A 24,530-nucleotide genomic window follows, 5' to 3' on the forward strand; every position below is an offset into this window, starting at 1 on the left:
CACGGCAGGCGCGTTCGTCAACCCGAACGGCATGACAAGAAACTCGTAGTGGCCGTAGCGAGTTCTGAATGCTGTCTTGGAGACGTCCTCATCCCGGACTCTCAGTTGATGATAACCAGACCTCAAGTCTATCTTGAAGTAGTAACACGACCCTTGCAACTGGTCGAATAAGTTGTCTATGCGTGGAAGAGGATAACGGTTCTTCACCGTCACCTTGTTCAGTTCACGGTAGTCGATGCACATTCTGAACGTACCGTCTTTCTTTCTCACGAATAACACTGGAGCTCCCCAAGGCGAAGAGCTTGGACGAATGAAGCCCTTTTCCAAGAGCTCTTGTAGCTGCTTTGACAGTTCCTCTAATTCTGATGGAGCTAGACGATATGGTGCGCGAGCTATGGGTGCTGCTCCCGGAGCGAGCTCGATTTGGAATTCGACCTGACGATGAGGCGGTAAGCCAGGTAAATCTTCAGGAAACACTTGAGGGTAGTCGCGCACAACTGGAATATCCTCCAGTTTCTTTTCCTTCACTGATGCATCTGAAACGAGTGCCAAGATTGCGGTGTGACCCTTTCGCAGACACTTCTGAGCCTTCAAGAAAGAGATGATGCCAACCACAGCACCACTCTTGTCGCCTTGGACCTCGAGAGGTTCTTGACCAGAACGGGGAATGCGAATAATCTTTTCGTTGCATAAGATCTCTGCCTGATGTTGGGATAACCAATCCATCCCTATGACGATGTCGAAGCTTCCCAAGGCTATGGGAATAAGGTCGATGGAGAAAACTTGACCGGCTAAGACGATACTACAACCCCTGACTATCTGCGTGGCTTCTAGACTCTTACCGTTAGCTAGTTCTACGACGTGTTTGGTGTTTAGAGGTGTTGATGTACGTTTTAACAATTTACTCATTTTCAAAGACATGTAACTTGTATCCGCACCAGAATCAAACAAAGCAGTAACGTAAATGTTGTCGAGAAGAAACTTACCCATAACGACGTTGGGATCATTCCTGGCGTCACCCTGCCCTAACACAAATGCACGACCCCTTGCCTCGTTGCCGTTGTGGTTTCCCCTGTTGTTGTTGTTGCCATTGCCCTGATTGTTGTTATTGTTGTTGTTGTTCCGGTTCCTGTTTAACTGAGGGCAGTGCCTTTTGAAGTGACCTTCTGCACCACAATGAAAGCATCCCTTGTTGCCCTGTTGCTGATTCTGCTGTGCCTGTGGCTGCTGCTGGTTCTGGTTCGCAGGCCGAGGGCTTCTACAATCCTTAGCCTCATGACCCATCTTGAGGCATCTTTGACAGCGACCCTTGTTACACTGGCCACCTTGGTGTCTACCGCAGTTGTTGCACTTTGGGAGGTTCCCTCGATATCCGCCCTGCCTGTGACTACCTGAAGAGTGCTGGCTGGGACTCTGATAACTGTCAGTCTTCCGCTGCTGGGCCTGAGACTGAACTGAAGCTGATCCCTTGCTGGAATCCCCATCCCATTTTCTCTTGCTGTCACTGGGAGTAGTAGGAGTAGCTGAAGTAGTAGCGGTAGCAGTAGCGCTGATACGTTTAGGCAGTTTGTCCTGATCCACTGCCTGGTCTGTGATGCGGTGAGCGAGGCGTTGAATATCCTGGATGTTATCAAGATTAGCCGAAGTAACATGGCTCTGGATCTCTGGTGCCAACCCTTTGAGATACAACTCAATGCGCTTAATTGGAGGGTCCACCATAGTTGGACACAGCACGACCAGTTCGTTTGACCTTTTGGTGTAAGCTTCAATCTCCGATCCAGTCATCTTCAGATGGTAAAACTCATCCTCCAGCTTATGGATGTCTTCCCGAGTACAATACTCCCTCTTGATCAGTTCCTTAAAATCATTCCAGGGTGTGGCGTTAGCAGCTGCCAACCCTAAGATCTGAATTTGGGCGTTCCACCAAGTTAGTGCTATTACTTCCAGCGTGCCAGTGGCGTATTTCACCCTGCGAGCCTCAGGGCATTCACACATCTCGAACACAGACTCGAGCTTTTCAAACCAGTGGAGGAGTCCAACTGCCCCCTCTGTGCCGTTGAAAGTACTTGGACGACAGTCCATGAAGTTCTTGAAAGTGCAGACAGGCTGCTGCGCTGGTTGACCTATTGTGTACGAATAGGACGAAGTTTAAATACGAGAGTTAATGTGGGATCTAAAGATCCTAGTGTGAGTCTATACTGCAGGGTATACTACCTGCTTGTGCGGCTGCAAGTGCCGCAGCAACTTGAGCTTGAACGAGAGCCTCTAGCTGGGCTTGAGTCATGTTAATTCGTCCAGACATGATCTTCATAGTAAAAGTAGCGTAAGTGAGAATGGTTCGCGAGTAGGGCGATGACAGAAAAGTGTAAGCGCGTAGGTATTCTCATGTAATAAAATCATGTGTATCTAAGTGTACTACGAGCAAAGTTCTATATAGTTCTAGCAAGCAGGTAATAAACATAAACCTTATTACCTAGGATGTCGAGTCTTGCACATGGAGCGAAGCGTCATTGTGGATCGTTGAGAGCACTGTTCTGGTTATAGTCTGGTTTTAATAAAACGTTTTCCCATATTAAAACCGAGTTCTCTATAACCAATGGCTCTGATACCAATCTGTCACACCCCCAAAATCCACACGCGGAGTACCACCGCTTGGAGGCGTGACATGACCAGGATCAAGCCACCAATCATATTGAACATGTAATTAAATAGTAAAAGTTATCCATCAATACGAAAGGTGTTTATCAAAACCAACATAAGTAAATGTAGCGGAAGCATTTACGTAAAACCCAACATAAGTATTAATGTTTGAAACGTCATAAGTGTTTAATAAGTAATCACGATCCATCTGCCCACAACGACCTGCTCCTCCTTGTGCAAGCTCCATTAGTACCTAAGGTCCTGCAAGGCATGCAACAGAGAGTCAACAACTAGTTGAGCGAGTTCACAGAAAGTAAATGCGTAATAGTAAGTTCATGAGTATCAGGTGGCTCTACTGGGCCAATATGGGTTTCTATTGGTGGGGGCTTCCCATGTTATTAATCCACTAGACTATGCGTAACCATAAGTGTTCTTCACAACCGAGAACAGTAATACGTACAAGTTTACGTAGGATTTACGTAAGTATCCTTCACAACCGAGGATAGGGTACGTGGGGGTTTACGTAGGTTTTACGTAAGTGCCTGACACAACCGAGGCAGTAGTGAGTATCCGTTCACGCAGGTTTTACGTGAGTATCCTTCACAACCGAGGATAGCGAGTAGCATAAGTATACGTAGGTTTTACGTATGTATCCTGCACAACCGAGGACGATGGTGTGGTAGTCTAGTAATGGTATCTGTATGAATCTATTCAACCTTATCCTTTTAATCCCATTCCCAACACCCCGGGAATCCCATGCCTTGGTAAGAGTGTGTGAACTCACCTTGGGTTGCTCGGCAGATACACAAAAGGGTTTCTTGAACTAAAGGTGGTCAACCACGTCCTAACAGGGTTACCATACAAGTCAGGTGTGGTGTTCAAGTATTGCACGTATGTATCACAGAGTTAACACGTATTCAATCAAGTACACTTTAACAGTTAATATTCCATTTAACTTGTGCAATTAAAATCAGCCCAATAATATCTGGCCCAACATGTTGTGCGATCCACAACATGTTGTGCGATCCGCATAGTCCCGACCCAAATAACATAAGTGAACGGTACAACATATCCAGCCCAAATATCATTCGGCCCAATAGTTAAACAACATTCCCATTTGTGCGACGTGACCTAGGCTTGTACGATTTGAATAGCCCAGCCCAACTAGAATACCCGGCCCAAACAACAAATGAGCAAAGCAATCTTGTGCGATCCAGTCCTAGTTGTGCGATTGGAGGGCTTGTGCAACTAAGTGCTTTGTGCGATTAGATCAGCTTGTGCGGCTGGTCCGCTTGTGCGAGTGGCTTGTACGTTTGGATCAGATCTTGAATGATCTGATCTTGTGCGATTGGGCCAGCCTTGTGTGATGGGGGTCTCTTGTGCGATCAGAGCCCCTTGTGCGATTAGTTTGAATTTCCGGAAAACATGCATTCGGTTACAAGCATTTAGTAATTTACAATCAACATAATATCCAAACATTCGGTTACCCTAATATCGATCAAACAGGGATTTCGAACATCAATTCTTATGAACCCTAATCTTGATTCAAAGCATAACACTAACTAACAACTCAAAACATTTAAACATATAACTCTAGCTTCGTGTTCTTGATCCCTATCACCGAACATGTGAACAATATTCAACCAAATAACATCATACAACAGCCGATCCATCATGCATTCGATCTAAATCATCAACATCATTATCATCATTCAATTAGATCACTCATGCTAATCAAAAATCCTATATCATCATGCACACATCAAAACATTAAGCACAAACAATTAATCATACTAACCGAATAGAATGGGGTCAAGGGTTGATCCGAAACGCTATGAGTTTTGATGACTTGCGGCTGCCTTCGAGTTCGAGAGAGTGAGGGAGAAAAGAGCTAGAGTTTCTTTGTGTGAGAGTTGGTTGTAACAAATGAGGACACAAACCCTAACTATGAGTGTTTACACGTTCAAGGGGAGTGGGCCGACCCTTGCTTGGGCTGCCTCTACTTCGAATACAATGGTGCGGCCCAAAGGCCTTGTGCGGTTGATATGTGTTGTGCGCTCGGGTCATTAACATACATACATATAATATATATACACAACACACGTAACACATCATTCATTAAATCACATAACTTAGCTCACATAAGCACGTAACGTTACACAAAGTAAGTCTAAAGTTCGAGTTCTCACAGATATAGTGGCCGATAATTTACTAAACAATCACATGTATATGCACAATTGACTTTTGCTATAATTACTTGTGTAGTGTGCCCCATTTTGTTGATTGGACCAAAATAAATCATGTAAGCCGACAAGTCAATTAATTGACACACAACAATTGATTTCAATATTTAATATTCACAAAATACATACTGACAATTCAATATCTTAATCACATGGCTTTGATTTGATCAATCTACAAACACATGCACATGAGCCACCAATTTCATTATACAAGTCTATCCAACCTTTACCAACCATGTGATCTCAATCCTATTGGACCTCTACTCAACTGTTACATCAAGTTTTATTACTATGCATATCAGTCATGTTTCAATCATAAGCATATAGCCGAACACATCATCATACGATACATAACAAGCATATGGCATAATCATACGTCTATATGTACATACTCGTTAAATCAGATTGCACGTAAACAAGGTTAGCAATTAGGGATCATTATAAACGAGAATCAGGCTTATACATACAAGAATTAACACACGAATCTACTAACCCCAATTACACTGAGATGATGTCCTCGAAGAGATCCGGAGAGGTGTTGCCGTCGCACACTTGGTAGGGGAAAGAAAAAATAGGGTTTGTTCCAAATGACATCCCATCTACGTACGTGCTAATATGTGAACAAAGTTTGGGCCGGTTGCAACACAACAATCTTGGGCCGGTTGTAATCGCTCAACACAACAGCGAATTGGGTCGGATATTATCACAATACGGACATGTGTTACAAGAGGGTTTCAGGTATACGGTCCGGTCCTGATTCGCTAACGAAGCCCACTAACTAAAGTTCACTTCCTAATCCCGTTTTATTAAACCCTTACACATATATAATCTATATATCATAAATAACACGTATATTGCATCTCAAATAATATAAAACACACTTTGCAAATTAAGTACAAGGTTAAGTCAGATAGAGATCTTGAAAACTCGGGTTGTCACAATAAAGCTGAAAACAGTTAAAAGAAAAGGGGGAGCATGAACTCACAACTTTGCGTTCTTGAGTCGTAAACTTCACCGGATTTGCTTTATCTAGCGTCGTGACCTAAACGTGTTTTATTAACGTTAGTCACTATACTTGTATCGCACAAGTACAAGTCACCATCTTTTGTATATGTTTTCTTGTGTTAAAAATAATTCATATTTTTAACTATATATCTTACTTATATTATTTTCTCGAAAATAAATATAAGTATCTTGTATTTTGCACTTTGCACCCGAATTATGTATGTTTGTTCAAAACTTCATTTTATGTTCATAACTTATCCAAGTTATTTATTTTATCAAATAATATATTTTCATAAATATATTTTCTTGTATTTGTCTAAGTATGTTGTATGTGTATTTTTTTTTGTATTTTCAATTCTTACGAGTATTTAGTGTATTTTCAAGCCCTAATACACTATTACATGTAATACATACTACATACTTAGCACAATATTTTGTGATCAATATATATATATATATTTTTCTAATAAATATAAATACTTAACATCAATTTTATTCTTGAAGAAATCATCATTTCTTAACACAAAAATTAGGGAAACTTTGGTAAACATTTTTAGATACATTTTTAGGGAATTAGTTTCTCAAAACTTATATTTTTCTAATTGTCAAAATTTATAAAAATTTTGACATAGTTTCCCCTAAAAATGGAGGTTTCCCATGTTTTCAACACATGTGTTTATTTTCTTTTTAAATCGTCACAAACAATCATCAACAACAAACACTAACTTCTTCATATGAAACATCATGGTGAACTTGTCTCTTGTTAAAAATGTGTAGTCTTTTAGATCTACACTTTACATATTATGATCTTTCTAAAAACAAGTGTTCTTTTGTATTTTAAACAAACTTTTTATCAGTTTTAGTTTCAAAAATTAGTTCTACACACACTTTATTATTTCGAGATTACAAGTTTATGTGTAAAAATTCCTATTTCAAGTTCACATTATGCTTCATGTGTTCACCAACAAGTTTAACCATGGATCCTTCAAGATCCATGCTTAAACTTGGTAGATCCTAGCTTTAACGTACTTGATTATTCATAAACACAAGATATAACATGAACAACTTCATTACATACACTAAAAATTCATGTAATCACTTATTTTCTTCATGAATATGTTATATCTTCTTATTTTTAATACTAGAAGTTAAGTTGTTTAGATAGTGAAACTTGCACATAACATAATCATGACATAAATTAGTGATCAAGAAGCTTACTACTAGCTCTAATGGCTAGGGAAGTGGCACAAAAATGATAAAGATGAACAAGGAAGAAAGTGAGTGGTTAAAAGCTCCACAAGCTGGTCCTTCAAGTTCTAGCACCATACATCTTCATAAATGGCCTTCATGCACCTCCTAGTAAGCTTGGATTGTTAGAAAGTGAAGTGAAAATGGTGGGTTGTGTGTGTAGGTTGAGCCAAGAGTTGGAGGGGGAGTAGGAGGTTGAAGATGAAGTGAATGAATGGTAGGTTATTTAAGATTCTTCCATACCTTTTAAATGGCATATTACTAGCATATTCTCTTACACAAGATCTAGTAAAATCCAATAAAATCTAATAAAATCAAGTGAGATTTAATAAAATCCCCATGTGGGCCCATAGAGGCCGGATTTGGTGAAGGGGGGTGGGGGTAAAATGTAATTTTTGAGAAGTTGAAGGTTTATGATGCAAACTAGAAGGTTTTTTTTTGGGTAAAGGGTTACCCCGGTGATTCTATTATAGACAACCGCCAAATAAGTACAAGTAGTGAGGATGAGTTCCCCACTAGTTCATATATAGGACAGGCCCCATATATGTAAACAAAAATGTCAAAATAACCAATATACCACATCAACCTAGCCTACTACAATCATGAAAATGACTAACTAGTAGACAAGACAAATCTAATAAAGAAAGTCTTCATCCGCCATCATCAAAAATGAAGTTGCCCCCTAGAAGCAACCCCCTAGCCCGATCCAAAAAATCTCTATCCATTGGAGAACCTTGTATGAGAGGTGCTTGCCCCTACGCTAGCAGACGTGGAATGCGTGCCCGATGTCATAAACTCGTTGCTTTCATCATAAACCACTTCTACCTCATCCTCATCAGACACCTCATTTGGACCACGTCTCCCTTTTCTGTTTCCCTGTATGGAACCTCCATTCCCCCCAACAACTTCAAGAGCACTAAACGGATTATGAGTTTGAATCTTAGACGAATTAGTACCCTGCTCATTTACATAGGGAGAACTCCCTGTCTTTTTCTTTCTATCCACAGGTCGATATTCGAACTTGGGTTTCAGGTTATTAACTTGAAACCCACTCTTCTTTGCAGTCTTTTTCGACCTAACTTCAGTGTAACCATCCTCATCTACTTTCGGCTTGTTTGTAGGAGGTTGCGACGTCGAACCGATGCATTTAGGACAACCCTCAGAGTCATGTCCAAATACATGACAATGGGCACATCTTGGGGGAATCCATTTATATTCCACTCGAATAGTCTCAGTAACATACTTGCCTTCATCCAACTCGGGAATAGCCATGGTTAGAACCTCCTTAAAATCATGTTCAGCCGATATTTCAATGAGAGCCCTAGCATAGCTGCTCCTTCCCTAAGCCTCATTACACATATCACTTGTATACGAATCCAACCGCATAGGTGAACCAATTTTAGAAGCCAGCATGCTTAACCCATCATCTGTATACGCCACTAACGGTACCTCATGCAATTTAACCCAAACCGCAACCTTTTTAATATCTTCTTTTTTAAGGGTGTTTGTAGGGGACCAAGTGTTGAGAAACAATGGTTTATTACGAATCAGCCATGGCCCCCCTTCAAGAACATTATTCATACCCTTCCTATCTTCAAACTTGAAGAAGAAAAACCCATTCGAATTCATCATAGTCTTCTGCAGACCATATTTCTTCCAATTTGTTCTCACAAAGTATTCAACAACCGGATATGCAATTCTATCTCCCAGGAAATACCCATAGAGAGTGTTAGCTAACCTGTTGTTGACCTGATGCACAGAGGCTATTGGTAAGACAACATCCACTCCCTCCAATGAGACATTAGACTTTAGTGCCCGAAAATTAATCTTGGGAGTTTGATCAGCCGATTCAGTAGCGTTTATAGCTGAATTATCAACTTTTGTCGCACCGAAATCCATTTTAGTACCACCCTGTTCAGCTCGTTCATTTGAAACCGCAATAGCGTATGAATGGTGTTGAGAATGAACACGGGGGAGAGGGCTAACGTCATTAAACGGAAGCACAAAAGCAACTTTTCGTTTGTCAACAACCTTGGCGTATTGCTGGTTAGGAGAATCAGAATGACCAAAATTGTGTTCTACATCATTTAATGGTAACATAAAGGTTACCTTCTTGTGCACTCCCCTAGCCACCATACGTAGCGATTGCCTTGGTTCAAATGGTTTGCCATCAATATTCTTGATCTTCTTTACAAATACGCCTGAATTGTCTGGAACATCTGCGATTTGATCACCCATTACCAGCCAACAGAAAGAATCAGATTAGAGGCACCCCTAGTGTGACAACTCGAGTTTCCAAGATTTCACTTTCGCATTTATTGCACGTTAATTGTTTAATTGTTTACTTACACGACTTGTTTGCTTTGTAAGATTTCACTTTCGCATTTATTGCACGTTAATTGTTTAATTGTTTACTTACACGACTTGTTTGCTTTGTAATTGTATACGTTGGATTATATGAACTATATGCTGAGATGTTGATTTGATGTGTTATCCATGCAATGTGATCAAAGTGTTTATCATGTATACTGTTTGCAAAACTTAAACTATTAAACTTGAACAACCCGACGAAACACAAGTGTGTTTCGCCATAACCTTTAGCGACGAAACAGGGGTCGATTCGTCACAAGCTTCTCGACGAAACAAGTTGTTTCGCCGGCCCACTGTTTCGCCAAGCCCATTAAGGGCCCAGTTCGTTACACAGAATATTTATCTGGCATTCTGTTCCATTTGTAACACCTTTGGCAAAAACCGAAAACCCACGAGCTCTCCCCCTGTGTGACGGCAGTTTGAAGTTCTTGAAGCTGTTCTTAGCGATCAATCCGTTATTTCTTCTATCTCGGTTAGTGTTAATCGTTGCTGATTGAATTGTTGTTAACTGCGTAAGTGATATCAGATTTAGTTGATTCTAAGTAGGACTCATGTTCACGATTAGATGATGTTTTGATTATAATGGGATCTAGATTATCGAATTACGGATTCGTATGTGAAAGTTGGATTGTTTGATGATTTGTGGCTAGTAGATAAGGTTGATATTCTGTCACGAACTATTTTAGACTAACTCGATGCTCTTGAATGAAATTGTTATACCACGATTATGTTTTGATTTGATGTTGTACACATGATCATCACTGGATTGTATGAATACACATATTAGCTTTGAGGGTATCAATGATTTTAGAATGATTGCATGTTTACTGCTTGATTGTGGGTAATCTTTGGGTAACGGCTGTTCATGATGATTAGGGTTTCTGTGTTTAATTGTTTGACCCACGTAACTGACATTCTGGGCGAAACGCTGCTTTCGGCGATACAGACATCACGTAACAGATGTTCTCCACGAAACGCCGATCTCGACGAAACAGATGCGTTTCGCCGAAACCACTTAACGACGAAACGAACACGGCGAATCAAGTGTGTTTCGCCGAAGACATCACGACGAAACAAAAGAGGTGTTTCGTCGAAGGGTTACACTACGAAACAGGGGTGTTTCGGCAAGAGGGTAATCTGCACAGTAACATAGTTTGAATCTGTTAAGACTTAACTGGATTAATTAACTGTCGTTATATGATATGCATGACTTGTATGAACTTGATTAAGTGTCGTGATTGCTGATTTAGCACCACAGTGATAGTATATGCATAAATGGACTTGTGAATATAAACCGATTATGTACACGTGCGTACTTTAGGACTTGGCTGATTGTTTGTGAGCACATACTTTAGCCTACCGAGCAAACCAAGGTGAGTTCACACTCTTACCAAGGCATGGGATTCCCGAGGTAGGGAATGGGATTGAATGATTACTTGCACTTACATTGTTATTGGGAATTACGGATCACTGACCTCGTTAGGGGAAGGTCACTTATAGATACTGCTAGACTAGTGATACAAATACTACTCTTCGCACACATTCCTGGAATGGCCGCGATACGAATACGAATCTTCGCACACATGCCTGGAATGGCCGCGATACTAAAACTAATCTTCACGAACATGCCTGGAGGGCCGCGATACAGATATAACTAGTCTACAATACATGGGAAACTCCCACTAATCTTCGCAAACATGCCTGGAGGGCCGCGATACAAATAAATACGATACATGGTTTACTAAACAAGCAAATGGTTTACGAAATGAACACTATAACTAAACAACCGACTGTGAACTCGCTCAACTACTTGTTGACTCTCTGTTACATGCCTTGCGGGTCGTTAGATACACATGGAGCTTGCACTGGGAAGTGCGGTCATTGTGGACATGGATCGTGAATGCTATGTTAAACATTTATGACATTTCAAACTTATACTTATGTTGGGTTTACTTTTATGCTTCCGCTAAACATTGAACTATATTTATGTTTTGAACACCTTTCATATCTGGTTGGTTGAATTACATTTACTATTTACATTGTTCAATATGATTGGTGGCTTGATCCTGGTCATGTCACGCCTCCATGCGGTGATACTCCTCGTGTGGATTTTCGGGGTGGGGTGTGACAGATTGGTATCAGAGCCATTGGTTATAGAGAACTTGGTTTTAATAAGGGGAAAACGTTTTTATTAAAACCAGACTATAACCTGTACAGTGCTCAACGATCCACAACGACGCTTCGCTCCACGTGCAAGGCTCAACACACTAGGTACTACTATTCATGTTTACATTGCCTACTTGCTAGATTATATAGGACTTTGCTCATGGTATGCTTAGATAAATGTAACACTTATTGCCTGAGAACACTCGTGTGCTTACTCTCTTCTGTCATTGCACTTTTCGCGAACCTCTCTCACTTATGTTGCCTTTGATATGAAGATCATGGCTGGACGCATTAACATGACACAAGCCCAGTTGACGGCTCTGATTAACGAACAAGTTGCTGCGGCACTTGCAGCCGCACAAGTAGGAGGTATACCCTGCAGTCGTAACTCACACTAGGATCCTTAGATCCTACACTACTAAACCAACTCTTCTGTTTAACCTTATCCTGTTCTTATACACAACAGTTCAACACGCTCAGCCACCTGTTTGCACTTTCAAGAATTTCATGGACTGTCGTCCTAGCACATTCAGTGGCACTGAAGGAGCAGTTGGACTCCTCCATTGGTTCGAAAAGCTCGAGTCCGTATTTGAGATGTGTGAATGCCCTGAGGCTTGCAGGGTGAAGTACGCCACCGGTACTCTAGAAGGCATTGCGCTGACTTGGTGGAATGTGCAAGTTCAGATTTTAGGGTTGGCAGCTGCTAACGCCACCCCTTGGAATGATTTCAAGGAACTGATCAAACGGGAATACTGCACACGTGATGACATCCACAAGTTGGAAGTGGAGTTCTTTCATTTGAAAATGACGGGGTCAGAAATTGAAGCTTACACAAAAAGGTCTAACGAGCTGGCTATCCTGTGTCCAACTATGGTGAACCCTCCTATCAAGCGTATTGAGTTGTATCTCAAGGGGCTAGCGCCAGAAATTCAAAGTCACGTGACATCGGCCAACCTTGATAATATCCAGGATATTCAACGTCTTGCTCATCGCCTCACAGATCAGGCAGTGGAACAGAACAGGCTGCCTAAACGTATCAGTGCTACCGATGCTACTACTTCCGCTACTCCCAGTGATAACAAGCGGAAATGGGATGGGGATTCCAGCAAGGGTTCAGCTACAGCTCAGTCTCAGGTTCAGCAGCGCAAGACTGATAACTACCAGAGCCCTGGTCAGCAGTCTTCGGGTAATCAAAGACAGGGTGGATATCGACGAAACCTTCCAACGTGCAATACTTGCAACAAGCACCACAACGGCCAATGCAACAAGGGTCGTTGCCAGCGGTGCCTCAAGATGGGTCATGAGGCTAAAGATTGCAGGAGCTCACGACCTGCGAATCAGAACCAGCAACAGCAACCACCTGCTCCACGATACCAGCAGCAACAACAGCAGCGGGGCAACAGGGGATGCTATCATTGTGGTGCTGAAGGCCACTTCAAGCGAGACTGCCCCCAGTTTAACCAGAACCAGAACAACAACAATAATCAGGGAAATGGAAACAACAACGGGGGAAACAATGATGGAAACAACGGCGCAAGGGGTTGTGCATTTGTGCTGGGTCAGGGGGATGCTAGGAATGATCCTAACGTGGTAATGGGTCAGTTTCTTCTCGATGACTTTTATGTTACTGTATTATTTGATTCGGGTGCGGATACCAGCTCTATGTCTTTGAAAGTTAGTCAAATGCTCAAGCGCACACCCACACTTCTGAACACTAAACATGTCGTAGAGTTAGCTAACGGTAAAAGTCTAGAGGCCACACACATAGTTCAGGGTTGCAATCTTATCCTCGCTGGTCAGACTTTCTCTATCGATCTCATTCCCATAGCTCTGGGTAGTTTCGACATCGTCATTGGTATGGATTGGTTGTCCCAACAGCAAGCAGAGATCTTATGCAAGGAGAAGATTGTTCGTATTCCTCGTTCTGGCAAAGAACCTCTCAAAGTTCAAGGCGACAAGAGTGGTGCCGTGGTTGGCATCATCTCCTTCCTGAAGGCCCAGAAGTGTTTGCGAAAGGGCCACACCGCCATTTTGGCACTTGTTACTGATCCATCAACGAAAGAGAAGAGATTAGAGGATATTCCAGTTGTACGTGATTTTCCTCAAGTGTTTCCTGAAGATTTACCTGGGCTACCGCCTCATCGCCAAGTCGAATTCCAGATTGAACTAGCTCCTGGAGCAGCACCCATAGCCCGTGCACCGTATCGCTTAGCTCCAACTGAACTGGAAGAACTGTCTAAGCAATTGCAAGAACTCTTGGATAAGGGTTTCATCCGTCCTAGCTCTTCGCCTTGGGGAGTGTGACAACTTGAGTTTCCAAGATTCCACTTTCGCATTTATTGCACGTTCACTGCTTGTTTAGTATTTACTTGCACAATTGGTTTGCTTTGTAACTGTATACGTTTGGATTTGATAAGGTTTATGAATGATTTGACAAATACTTAAATGTGGTGATGAAACTGTAAATTGTATATCTTGTGCATGTAATATGCGATAGATAATTCTTTAGGGTGCTTAGTGCTAATTGTGAAATTATAATCATTCTTAACCCTAATCCCTTTCACTAATCATCACCCAAGAATGAAAACACGTACTTTCTCATTCTCTAATCCTCTCTGGCAATCATCATCTTCACCATTGGCACAAGCTCTTCATCACTGTTGATTTCCTCTCTTTGTCTAGAATCAATCCGAGGTAATTGTTTAATCATTGTTTGTTGTTAATCGTTGATTGATTGATTCATGTTAAAACCCTAGTTCTTCATATGATATTCTGTGCTTATTGATTTATTCTGATTATTGAGAAATGAATATGATTGTTGTGTAATCATTTGCCTGATGATTAGGATGCATGATATGTTAGTAGTACTGATGGTCAATTTGATTTCTGCATATATGAAATTAGGGTTTTGATCGAAGTCTGGGTGAATGTAACTGTTGCGTTGATAAACTGAGTCTTGGTTTTGATTACTGCATGTTTACTAGTCCGTAGAATTGTGTCAGGGCTTTGTGAAGTCACAAAGTCCGAGCTTTGTTAATGTAACATGATCTGAGGTTTTGTTATTGTATGAAGTCCAAAGTTTATAAAGGTTTAAGGTCCGAACTTTTGATGTTTGTAATGGTCCGACCTTTTAATGATACTCATGTCCGAGTTTTGTTAAGGGAAGCTTATGTCCGACTTCTTTATACACAAGGTGGAGTCCGACTTTTATTTGATGCAAGGGGTCCGAATTTTAATGGGGGAAGTATGATGTCCGAATTTGTAAGGGGGTGTACCCCTGTCCGAGTTTTAAAGGGGGAGGCCCTTGGTCCGAATTTTTATGCCTTGTACCTGATTGTCTGAGTTTAATGTACGCACGCAAGATCCGACTTTTGTGATGAATTGTCTGAGTGGTTGATTGAATATATGATCTGAATTATAGTGATGTTACATGCCCTCAGTTCTATTTATACTTGAAAAGACTGAGTATATTATGATGCCAAGTTCAGAAACCTGTATGAGGAACAACATGCTACTATACCCTACCTGTATGTGATTATATGATACTGTACATTACTGAATGATACCGTATGCATGAACAATCTTTATCATATCATTTTGTACACAATGAACGCACATAACACAATTGCTTGGATATCAAAGACTTGTAAACCCTAATTGAGTATAAATACTTACGTCGAGTATGTGCAATGTACCCTAGGTCGTGAGTAACGGACTTAAACATTAATTAACTCTAGAAGCAATAACATACCGAGCAAACCAAGGTGAGTTCACACTCTTACTAAGGCATGGGATTCCCAGGGCTTGGGAATGGGATTGAAGGAATAAGGTTGAATAGATTCGTACTGACACTGTTACTAGACTATCTACCATCGTCCTCGGTTGTGCAGGACACATACGTAAAACCTACGTATACTTGTACTACTCACTGTCCTCAGGTTGCGAAGGACACTCACGTAAAACCTACGTGAACTTATACTCACTACTGCCTCGGTTGTGTCAGGCACTTACGTAAAACCTACGTAAACCCCCGCGTACCCCTATCCTCGGTTTGTGAAGGACAGTTACGTAAATCCTACATAAACCTTGTACGTACTACTGTTCTCAGGTTAAGAAGAACACTAATGGTTACAAATAGTCTAGTGTATATACAACATGGGAAGCCCCCACCAATAGAACATACTATCGGCCCAGTAGAGCCACATGTTGCAAACGAACTTACTGTTACGCTTTTACTTTCTATGAACTCGCTCAACTAGTCGTTGATCCTCTGTTACATGCCTTGCAGGTCGTTAGGTACATGGAGCTTGCACAGGGAGGAGCTGGTCGTTGTGGACACGGATCGTGAATGTTTCGTTAAACACTTTATGACATTTCATACTTTATTATGTTGGGTTTTACTTATACGCTTCCGCTAAACAGTGATAACATACTTATATTTTGAACACCTTTCATATTGGTGGTTGAATGGCATTTACTTTTACTTATTAATTACATGTTCAATATGATTAGTGGCTTGATCCTGGTCAGTCACGCTCCCAAGCGGTGATACTCCGCAGGTGGATTTTGGGGGTGTGACAGATTGGTATCAGAGCCATTGGTTATAGAGAACTTGGTTTTAATAAGGGGAAAAACGTTTTTATTAAAACCAGACTATAACTAGTACAGTGCTCAACGATCCACAACGACGCTTCGCTCCACGTGCAAGACTCAACAATCTAGGTAATAAGGTTTATGTTTATTGCCTACATGCTAGAATTACATAGAACTTTGCTCGTGGTATGCTTAGATTACATTGCTCACTAATTGTTATTGCTTGAGAACACTTGTGTGCTTACACTCTTCTGCCATCGCACTATTCGCGAACCTTTCTCACTTATGTTGCCTTTGATGTGAAGATCAATGGCCGGACGTATTAACTTGACACAAGCCCAGTTAACGGCTCTCATCAATGAACAAGTTGCTGCGGCACTTGCAGTTGCAAACGCGGGAGGTATACCCTGCAGTCGTAACTCATCCTAGGATCTGTAGATCCTACGATCCTAAACCAACTCTTGTGTTTAACCTTATTCTGTTCTTACATGTTAGGTCAACCCGCTCAGCAGCTTGTATGTACTTTCAAGAACTTCATGGATTTTTGTCCTAGCACGTTCAGTGGCACGGAGGGGGCGGTTGGACTCCTCCATTAGTTCGAAAAGCTCGAGTCTGTGTTCGAAATGTGTGAATGCCCTGAGGCTCGCAGGGTGAAATACACCACTGGTACTTTAGAAGGGATTGCGCTAACTTGGTGGAACGCGCAAGTTCAGATTTTAGGGTTGGCAGCTGCTAACGCCACCCCTTGGAATGATTTCAAGGAACTGATTAAACGTGAATACTGCACACGGGATGACATCAACAAGTTGGAAGATGAGTTTTACCATCTGAAAATGACAGGGTCGGAAATCGAAGCTTATACGAAACGGTCGAATGAGCTGGCTATCTTGTGTCCAACCATGGTGGACCCTCTAATCAAGCGCATTGAGTTGTATCCCAAGGGTCTTGCGCCAGAAATTCAGAGCCATGTGACATCGGCTAATCTTGACAATATCCAGGCTATTCAACGCCTTGCTCATCGTCTCACGGATCAGGCAGTGGAACAGAACAAGCTGCCTAAACGTATCAGCGCTACTGCCACCGCTACCACTTCTACTACACTTGCTACTCCCAGTGACAACAAGAGAAAATGGGATGGGGATTCTAGCAAGGGATCAGCTTCAGTTCAGTCACAGGTTCAGCAGCGAAAGACTGACAGTTATCAGAGTCCCAGTCAGCACTCTTCAGGCAGTCACAGGCAGGGCGGATATCGAGGGAACCTTCCAAGGTGTAACAACTGTAACAGACACCACAGTGGCCAGTGTAACAAGGGTCGCTGTCAAAGATGCCTCAAGATGGGTCATGAGGCCAAGGATTGTAGGAGCCCTTGGCCTGCAAATCAGAATCAGCAGCAGCCACCAGCACAGCAGAATCAGCAACAGGGCAACAAGGGATGTTTTCATTGTGGTGCTGAAGGTCACTTCAAAAGACAGTGCCCTCAGTTAAACCGAAACCAGAACAACAACAACAACAATAACAACAATCCGGGCAATGGCAACAACAACAACGGTGGGAACAACAACGACAACGAAGCAAGGGGTCGTGTATTTGTGCTGGGGAGGGGTGAAGCGAGAAATGATCCCAACGTAGTCATGGGTAAGTATCTTCTTGACGACTTTTATGTTACTGTATTGTTTGATTCGGGTGCGGATACAAGTTATGTGTCTTTGAAAGTTAGCCAAATGTTAAGACGTGCACCAACTCCCCTAAACACCAAACATGTCGTAGAGTTAGCTAATGGTAAAAGTCTCGAGGCCACACACACCAAACATGTCGTAGAGTAATGATTTACGCGAGGAAATCACTTTGGCCATTCCTGAACTGGAGGGGGAGGGATTTGTTAAACAAACCATGTATGTTGAATATGAATGGTACCCGAATAGATGTTTTAAATGCTGTGTCTTTGGCCACTCAGTTGAAACATGTCCTCAAACTCCTAAGAAGCCTGCTAATGTAAAGAGAGTGGCTCAGAATGATAAGGTACAAGTGCATGAGAATCGTTATGCTAAAAAGTATCCGGTTATTGATGAAGATGGATATCAAGGTGTTCCGAGTAGGAAAGTGGCTCGAAAGCAGGGATTCCAAGTTAATAAACAAAAAGCTAAATTTGAATATAGACCGGTGAGTGCCAAACCGAAAGGGGAGGTGAAAAAAGATTCATCGTCAAGTGGTGTTGAGTCTAAAAACCCGTTTGCTGCTTTGAATGATATTGAAGACGATGGGGTCGGCGATTCAGATAGTGAGGAGGTTGTGGAGGTATATAACGAAACGAATGATTTTATGTTACAAAACTCTAAGAAACCAAATGATAAACAAGGGGCAAGCACTCCTTCTCCAGTTGGTTCTAATGGTTAGTCTTGCTGCGTGGAATATTAGGGGGTTGAACCGCCCCCTGAAACAACAGGAGGTTCGACAAATTGTAAAGGAGAATAGTTTGTCTTTTTGTGCTATTCTAGAATCCCATGTGGATATTCACAATCTGAATAAGGTTTGTTCTTCTGTGTTTCGTCGCTGGGAGTGGACTTCGAATGGGAGTAGTTGTCAGAAGGGTACGAGAATCATTGCTGGGTGGGATCCGGGTATTTTTTATGTCATCTTGCTTGCTCAGTCTTCTCAGGTTATGCACTTCCAAATCATCTTTAAGCAAGATAAAAAACTGTTATTTTGTTCAGTTGTTTATGCCGCGAACTATTATATCACTCGAAGGGAGTTATGGCAACATTTATCTAAACATAAAGTGCTTGTTGGTAACAATCCATGGGTTATCTTAGGCGATTTTAATTCAGCTTTGAATTTGGATGATAAGTCTATGGGTGCTTCGAATATCTCGCCTGGTATGAGAGAATTCCAAGAGTGTGTCTTGGATATAGAAGTGTTTGATATAAATAGTTCGGGAATGCATTTCACGTGGAACCAAAAGCCTAAGGAGGGTGTTGGCTTATTAAAGAAAATTGATAGAATAATGGGCAATACCCCTTTTGTAGACATTTTCCCCAACTCGGTAGCATTTTTCCATCCAAATCGGCTATCCGATCATTGTCCTTGTCTGTTAAAGATTCCAGCTACAGAGAAGAGGAAGCATCAATCGTTCAAGTTTGCTAATTTTTTAGTTTATAAGCCGGGATTTATTGAGGCGGTCAAGAAGGTATGGGATAACAATGTTGAAGGAGTTCAGCAATTCCAGTTAGTAAAGAAACTTCGTATTTTGAAAAGACCTCTTCGTGCCTTATTATTCCAACAAGGTAATTTACATAAGAAAGTAGAGACTCTGCGTGGGGAGTTGGATGCGATACAAAGGGAGATAGATAGAAGCCCTTTCAATCTTATTCTTCATGATCAAGAATCAAGAATTACGGCTGAATTTCAAGAGGCTTGCCTAGATGAAGAGCGTTTTTTAAAACAAAAATCTAAAGTCGACTGGCTTCGAGCTGGTGATTCGAACACGGCCTTCTTTCATGCTTCGCTGAAAAGCAGAAATCATGCGACTCGTATTGAGGTTATTATGAATTCGGAAGGGGAGATGTTTGAAGGGGATAATGTCTCTAAGGCGTTTGTTACTCATTATGAGAAGTTTCATGGTAGTGAAGATGACCTAGTGCTTCGTCCCTCTTATGATCTTTTTTCGAATAAGTTGAATGCTAATGATTCTATTTATATGATCCGTCCGGTGACGTGTGAAGAGGTTAGATAGGCTATGTTTTCTATTGGTAATGAAAAAGCTCCTGGCCCTGATGGGTATACGGCGGCATTTTTTAAAGGTGCGTGGAATGTGATTGGGCAAGATGTTTCGAATGCTATTATAGATTTTTTTAATACAGATAAACTTCTTCGAGAGCTGAATAACACACTTATTGTTCTTATCCCCAAGAAGTCCACTCCGTCTTTGGTCACGAATTATCGTCCAATAGCGTGCTGTAATGTTATTTATAAATGTATTAGCAAGATTGTGGCGGATCGTATTAAGGGGTCTCTGGGTCAAATTGTTGGTATTAACCAATCGGCTTTTGTTCCGGGAAGGAAGATATCAGATAATATATTGCTTACTCAGGAGCTGATGCACAATTATCATAGGAGCTTTGGGCCTCCACGGTGTGCGTTTAAAGTGGATATTCAAAAAGCTTATGATACGGTTCATTGGAACTTTCTCAAGGATGTGCTCATCGGGTTTGGCTTCAATTCGAGGATGGTGGATTGGATTATGATTTGTGTGTCTTCTCCAACCTATTCTCTTTGTGTTAATGGGGAAGTGCATGGTTATTTCAAAGGTCGTCGGGGGTTACGTCAAGGAGATCCGCTATCTCCTTATCTATTCACGCTTGTCATGGAGATTCTAACGTGCATTCTGCAGCATGCTTCTAGGCTGGATAGATCGTTCAAGTTTCATAATAAATGTGAGAAGCAGCGTATTATTAACCTATGCTTTGCAGATGATTTGTTTCTGTTTGCTCGGGGAGATGTTTGTTCAGCTCGGTTTATTATGCAAGCTCTTAATCGTTTCACAAGCATGTCGGGCTTGGTCCCAAGTGTTCAAAAAAGCACAGCGTTTTTCTGTAATGTTTCGAATATTGTCAAAGATGCTATTTTGGATGTTTTACCGTTTGAGGAGGGTGTTTTGCCGGTTAGGTACTTGGGGGTCCCGCTTGTTTCGTCGAGACTTCTTGCTAAAGATTGTAGTGTTTTGGTGGAGAGAATGGAGAAGAGAATCGCTAATTGGAGGAATAAGCTTCTTTCTTTCGCTGGTAGGCTGCAACTTATTAACTCGGTCTTGGCATCGATGCATGTTTATTGGTCTTCAGTTTTCATTTTAATTGCTAGTATTATTAAAGATCTGGAGGCGAAAATGCGGAATTTTCTTTGGTCTCAAGAAGCTTCTTTTCATAGAGGAAAAGCAAAAGTATCTTGGAATGCTATATGCGTCCCAAAGTATGAAGGAGGGCTGGGAATTAGGAGGCTTGGAGATGTTAACAAGGCTCTTTTGGCGTCTCATGCTTGGAGTGTTTTAATCAAGAGAAATTCGTTATGGGTCGCATGGATTTATTCTTATCAGTTAAAGCAAGGTAATTTTTGGAGGTGTAATGAAGTTGCGAATAGTAGCTGGTCCTGGAGGAAGATCCTGCAAATTAGGCCGCTTTTGAGAAGTTATATTTGGTCGAAGTTGGGGGATGGTAAAACAACTTCAGCTTGGTTTGACACGTGGAGTAATCTAGGGCCTCTTATAAGTTTTTTATCGCCTAGAATGATAACCAATGCAGGGTTTTTGTTACAAGCCAAGGTTGCGGATGTTTATTCTGATAATACATGGGCTTGGCCGCAGGTTTGGAGGGATCGGTTCAGTGCTTTGTATCAGCTGGATGATATCCACTTGCAACTGAATAAGGTTGACAGGTTATGCTGGAAAGAAGGTGACGGTCTTCATGATTTTTCTTCTTCTACAGTTTGGCACTCTCTTCGTTCTAGGGAGCAAGAGATTGGCTGGGGTAATATTGTGTGGTTTAGTCAATGCATTCCTAGACACGCGTTCTTAATGTGGCTCATTATGCGTCGAAAGCTCCTCACGCAAGATGTTATCTTAAAGTGGGATATCTCAAGACGTAAAAATATGAACATGATGTGCTGTCTCCTATGCTTTGAGAATGTGGATTCCCATGACCACCTTTTCTTTGAATGTAGTTTTTCTACTAAAATTTGGTGTATGGTCCGAGATAAGGCAGGTATGGCTAATGTTGATCAAAAATGGTCCTCGATTGTGAGTTGGCTTAAGGATCGAGGTAAGTCGAAGAGGGCGGCTGATTATGTGAGCAGGCTTTTGGTTGGGGCGACGGCTTATGTTATTTGGCAAGAGCGTAATGCGAGATTATTCAGAAATCAAACGAGACCCCCGGATATTATACGAGATACAATTCTCAAGACTATTAGATATAAACTAATGGGCGTGAAGTTTAGACAGTGTGCTAATGTGAGGAAGCTGTTGGAAGAATGGGAGATTGCGTAAGACAAAATGCCCGATGATGGAGGCTAATTATCACATTTGCTAGTTGATTGTGTCTTGTCTAGATGAGTGTCTAGTTGTTTTTGATTTGTTTTGTTGGGTGTTTGGTTTACTTACATGGGGCATGTCTCATGTTTGAACTAGTGTGGACGCTACCTCACTACTTGTTTTATTTTTGTGAATATATAAAATCACCGGGGTAACCCTTTACCCAAAATAGAGGCCACACACATAGTTCAGGGTTGTAATCTTATCCTCGCTGGTCAAGCTTTCTCCATCGACCTCATTCCTATAGTTCTGGGTAGTTTTGACATCGTCGTTGGCATGGATTGGTTATCCAAGCAGCAAGCAGAGATCTTATGTAAGGAGAAGATCATTCGTATTCCTCGTACTGATAAGGAACCTCTCGAAGTTCAAGGCGACAAGAGTGGTGCTGTGGTTGGCATCATCTCCTTCCTGAAGGCTCAGAAATGTTTACGAAAGGGGCACACTGCCATTTTGGCACTGGTTACTGATGCAGTCACGAAGGAGAAAAGAATAGAGGATATTCCAGTTGTACGCGAATTTCCTCAAGTGTTTCCTGAAGATTTACCTGGTCTGCCGCCTCATCGCCAAGTCGAGTTTCAAGTCGAGCTAGCTCCAGGAGCAGCGCCTATAGCTCGCGCACCGTATCCTTTAGCTCCAACTGAACTGGAAGAACTGTCTAAGCAACTATAAGAGCTCTTGGATAAGGGCTTTATTCGTCCTAGCTCTTCGACTTGGGGAGCTCCAGTACTATTTGTGAAGAAGAAAGACGACACTTTCAGGATGTGCATTGATTACCGCGAACTGAACAAGGTCACAGTGAAGAACCGTTATCCTCTTCCACGTATTGACGACTTATTCGACCAGTTGCAACGGTCGAGCTTCTACTCCAAGATTGATCTAAGGTCTGGTTATCATCAGCTGAGAGTCCGGGATGAGGACGTCTCCAAGACAGCATTCAGAACTCGCTACGGCCATTACGAGTTTCTAGTCATGCCATTCGGGCTAACGAACGCGCCTGCAGTTTTCATGGATCTTATGAACAGGGTGTGCAAACCTTATCTAGACAAGTTCGTCATAGTATTCATCGACGACATTCTGATCTACTCCAAGAGTCAGGAGGAACACGAGCAGCACTTACGTCTTATCTTGGAACTTCTTCGAAAGGAACAACTGTACGCCAAGTTTTCGAAATGCGACTTCTGGCTTCGTGAAGTCCACTTTCTAGGCCATGTGGTGAACAAGGATGGGGTTCATGTCGATCCATCCAAGGTAGATTCGATCAGGAACTGGCCTGCACCGCGTACACCAACGGAAATACGCCAATTCTTGGGTTTGGCGGGGTACTACAGACGATTCATTAAAGACTTCTCAAAGATCGCACAACCGCTTACAATGCTGACATAGAAAGGTGTTACCTATCATTGGGGTAATACACAAGAAACGGCTTTTCAGTACCTGAAGGATAGACTATGCAGCGCACCTATTCTCTCATTGCCAGAGGGCACGGATGATTTTGTGGTCTATTGTGACGCATCGATACAGAGGCTTGGTTGTGTATTGATGCAGCGTGATTAAGTTATTGCCTACGCTTCACGCAAAGTTCATGAACGGAACTACACGACGCACGATTTAGAGCTGGGAGCTGTTGTTTTCGTGCTCAAGATATGGCGACACTACCTGTATGGTACCAAGTGCACTATTTACACCGATCACAGGAGTCTCGAGCATATCTTCAAGCAGAAGGAATTGAACATGCGTCAACGACGATGGGTCGAGCTGCTTAATGATTACGAATGTGCCATCAAGTACCATCCAGGCAAAGCCAATGTTGTGGCTGACGCTCTCAGTCGAAAAGACACTCTACCTAGGCGTGTACGAGCTTTGCAACTCACTATTCAATCTGATCTTCCTGCACAAATACGAGATGCTCAAGTGGAAGCATTGAAACCAGAAAACGTCAGGGCTGAAGCCTTATGCGGCTCAAGGCAACGATTAGAACAGAAGGAAGACGACGCCTACTATGTAACAGGACGTATCTGGGTCCCGCTATATGGCGGTTTACGAGAACTTGTGATGGATGAAGCTCATAAGTCTCGCTACTCGATACATCCAGGTTCGGATAAAACGTATCACGATCTCAGAACTACATATTGGTGGCCTAGCATGAAGGCCCACATAGCAACTTACGTCGGCAAGTGTTTGACCTGTGC

At 42.0% G+C, this 24,530-nt stretch overlaps 1 protein-coding gene across 1 annotated transcript; it reads left to right on the forward strand.

Moving 5' to 3' along the window:
• Positions 1-18,155: 18,155 nt before the first annotated feature.
• On the forward strand, positions 18,156-19,995 carry LOC110875791. Its single transcript, XM_022123992.1, has 2 exons — positions 18,156-18,654; positions 18,761-19,995. The coding sequence occupies exons 1-2, from the start codon at positions 18,156-18,158 to the stop codon at positions 19,993-19,995; spliced, it is 1,734 nt and encodes a 577-aa protein (XP_021979684.1).
• The last annotated feature ends 4,535 nt before the right edge of the window (positions 19,996-24,530 follow it).

This window comes from Helianthus annuus, chromosome 9, assembly GCF_002127325.2.
Source record: "Helianthus annuus cultivar XRQ/B chromosome 9, HanXRQr2.0-SUNRISE, whole genome shotgun sequence".
Classification (NCBI taxonomy): Eukaryota; Viridiplantae; Streptophyta; class Magnoliopsida; order Asterales; family Asteraceae; genus Helianthus; species Helianthus annuus.

What these genes read in the sequence shown, in the direction of transcription:
- LOC110875791 (XM_022123992.1), top strand. Translation starts at nt 18,156, where the DNA reads ATGTATGTTGAATATGAATGGTACCCGAATAGATGTTTTAAATGCTGT. An exon ending in TTCTCCAGTTGGTTCTAATG is followed by an intron (nt 18,655 to 18,760) that starts GTTAGTCTTGCT and finishes GTGCTATTCTAG; the next exon opens with AATCCCATGTGGATATTCAC.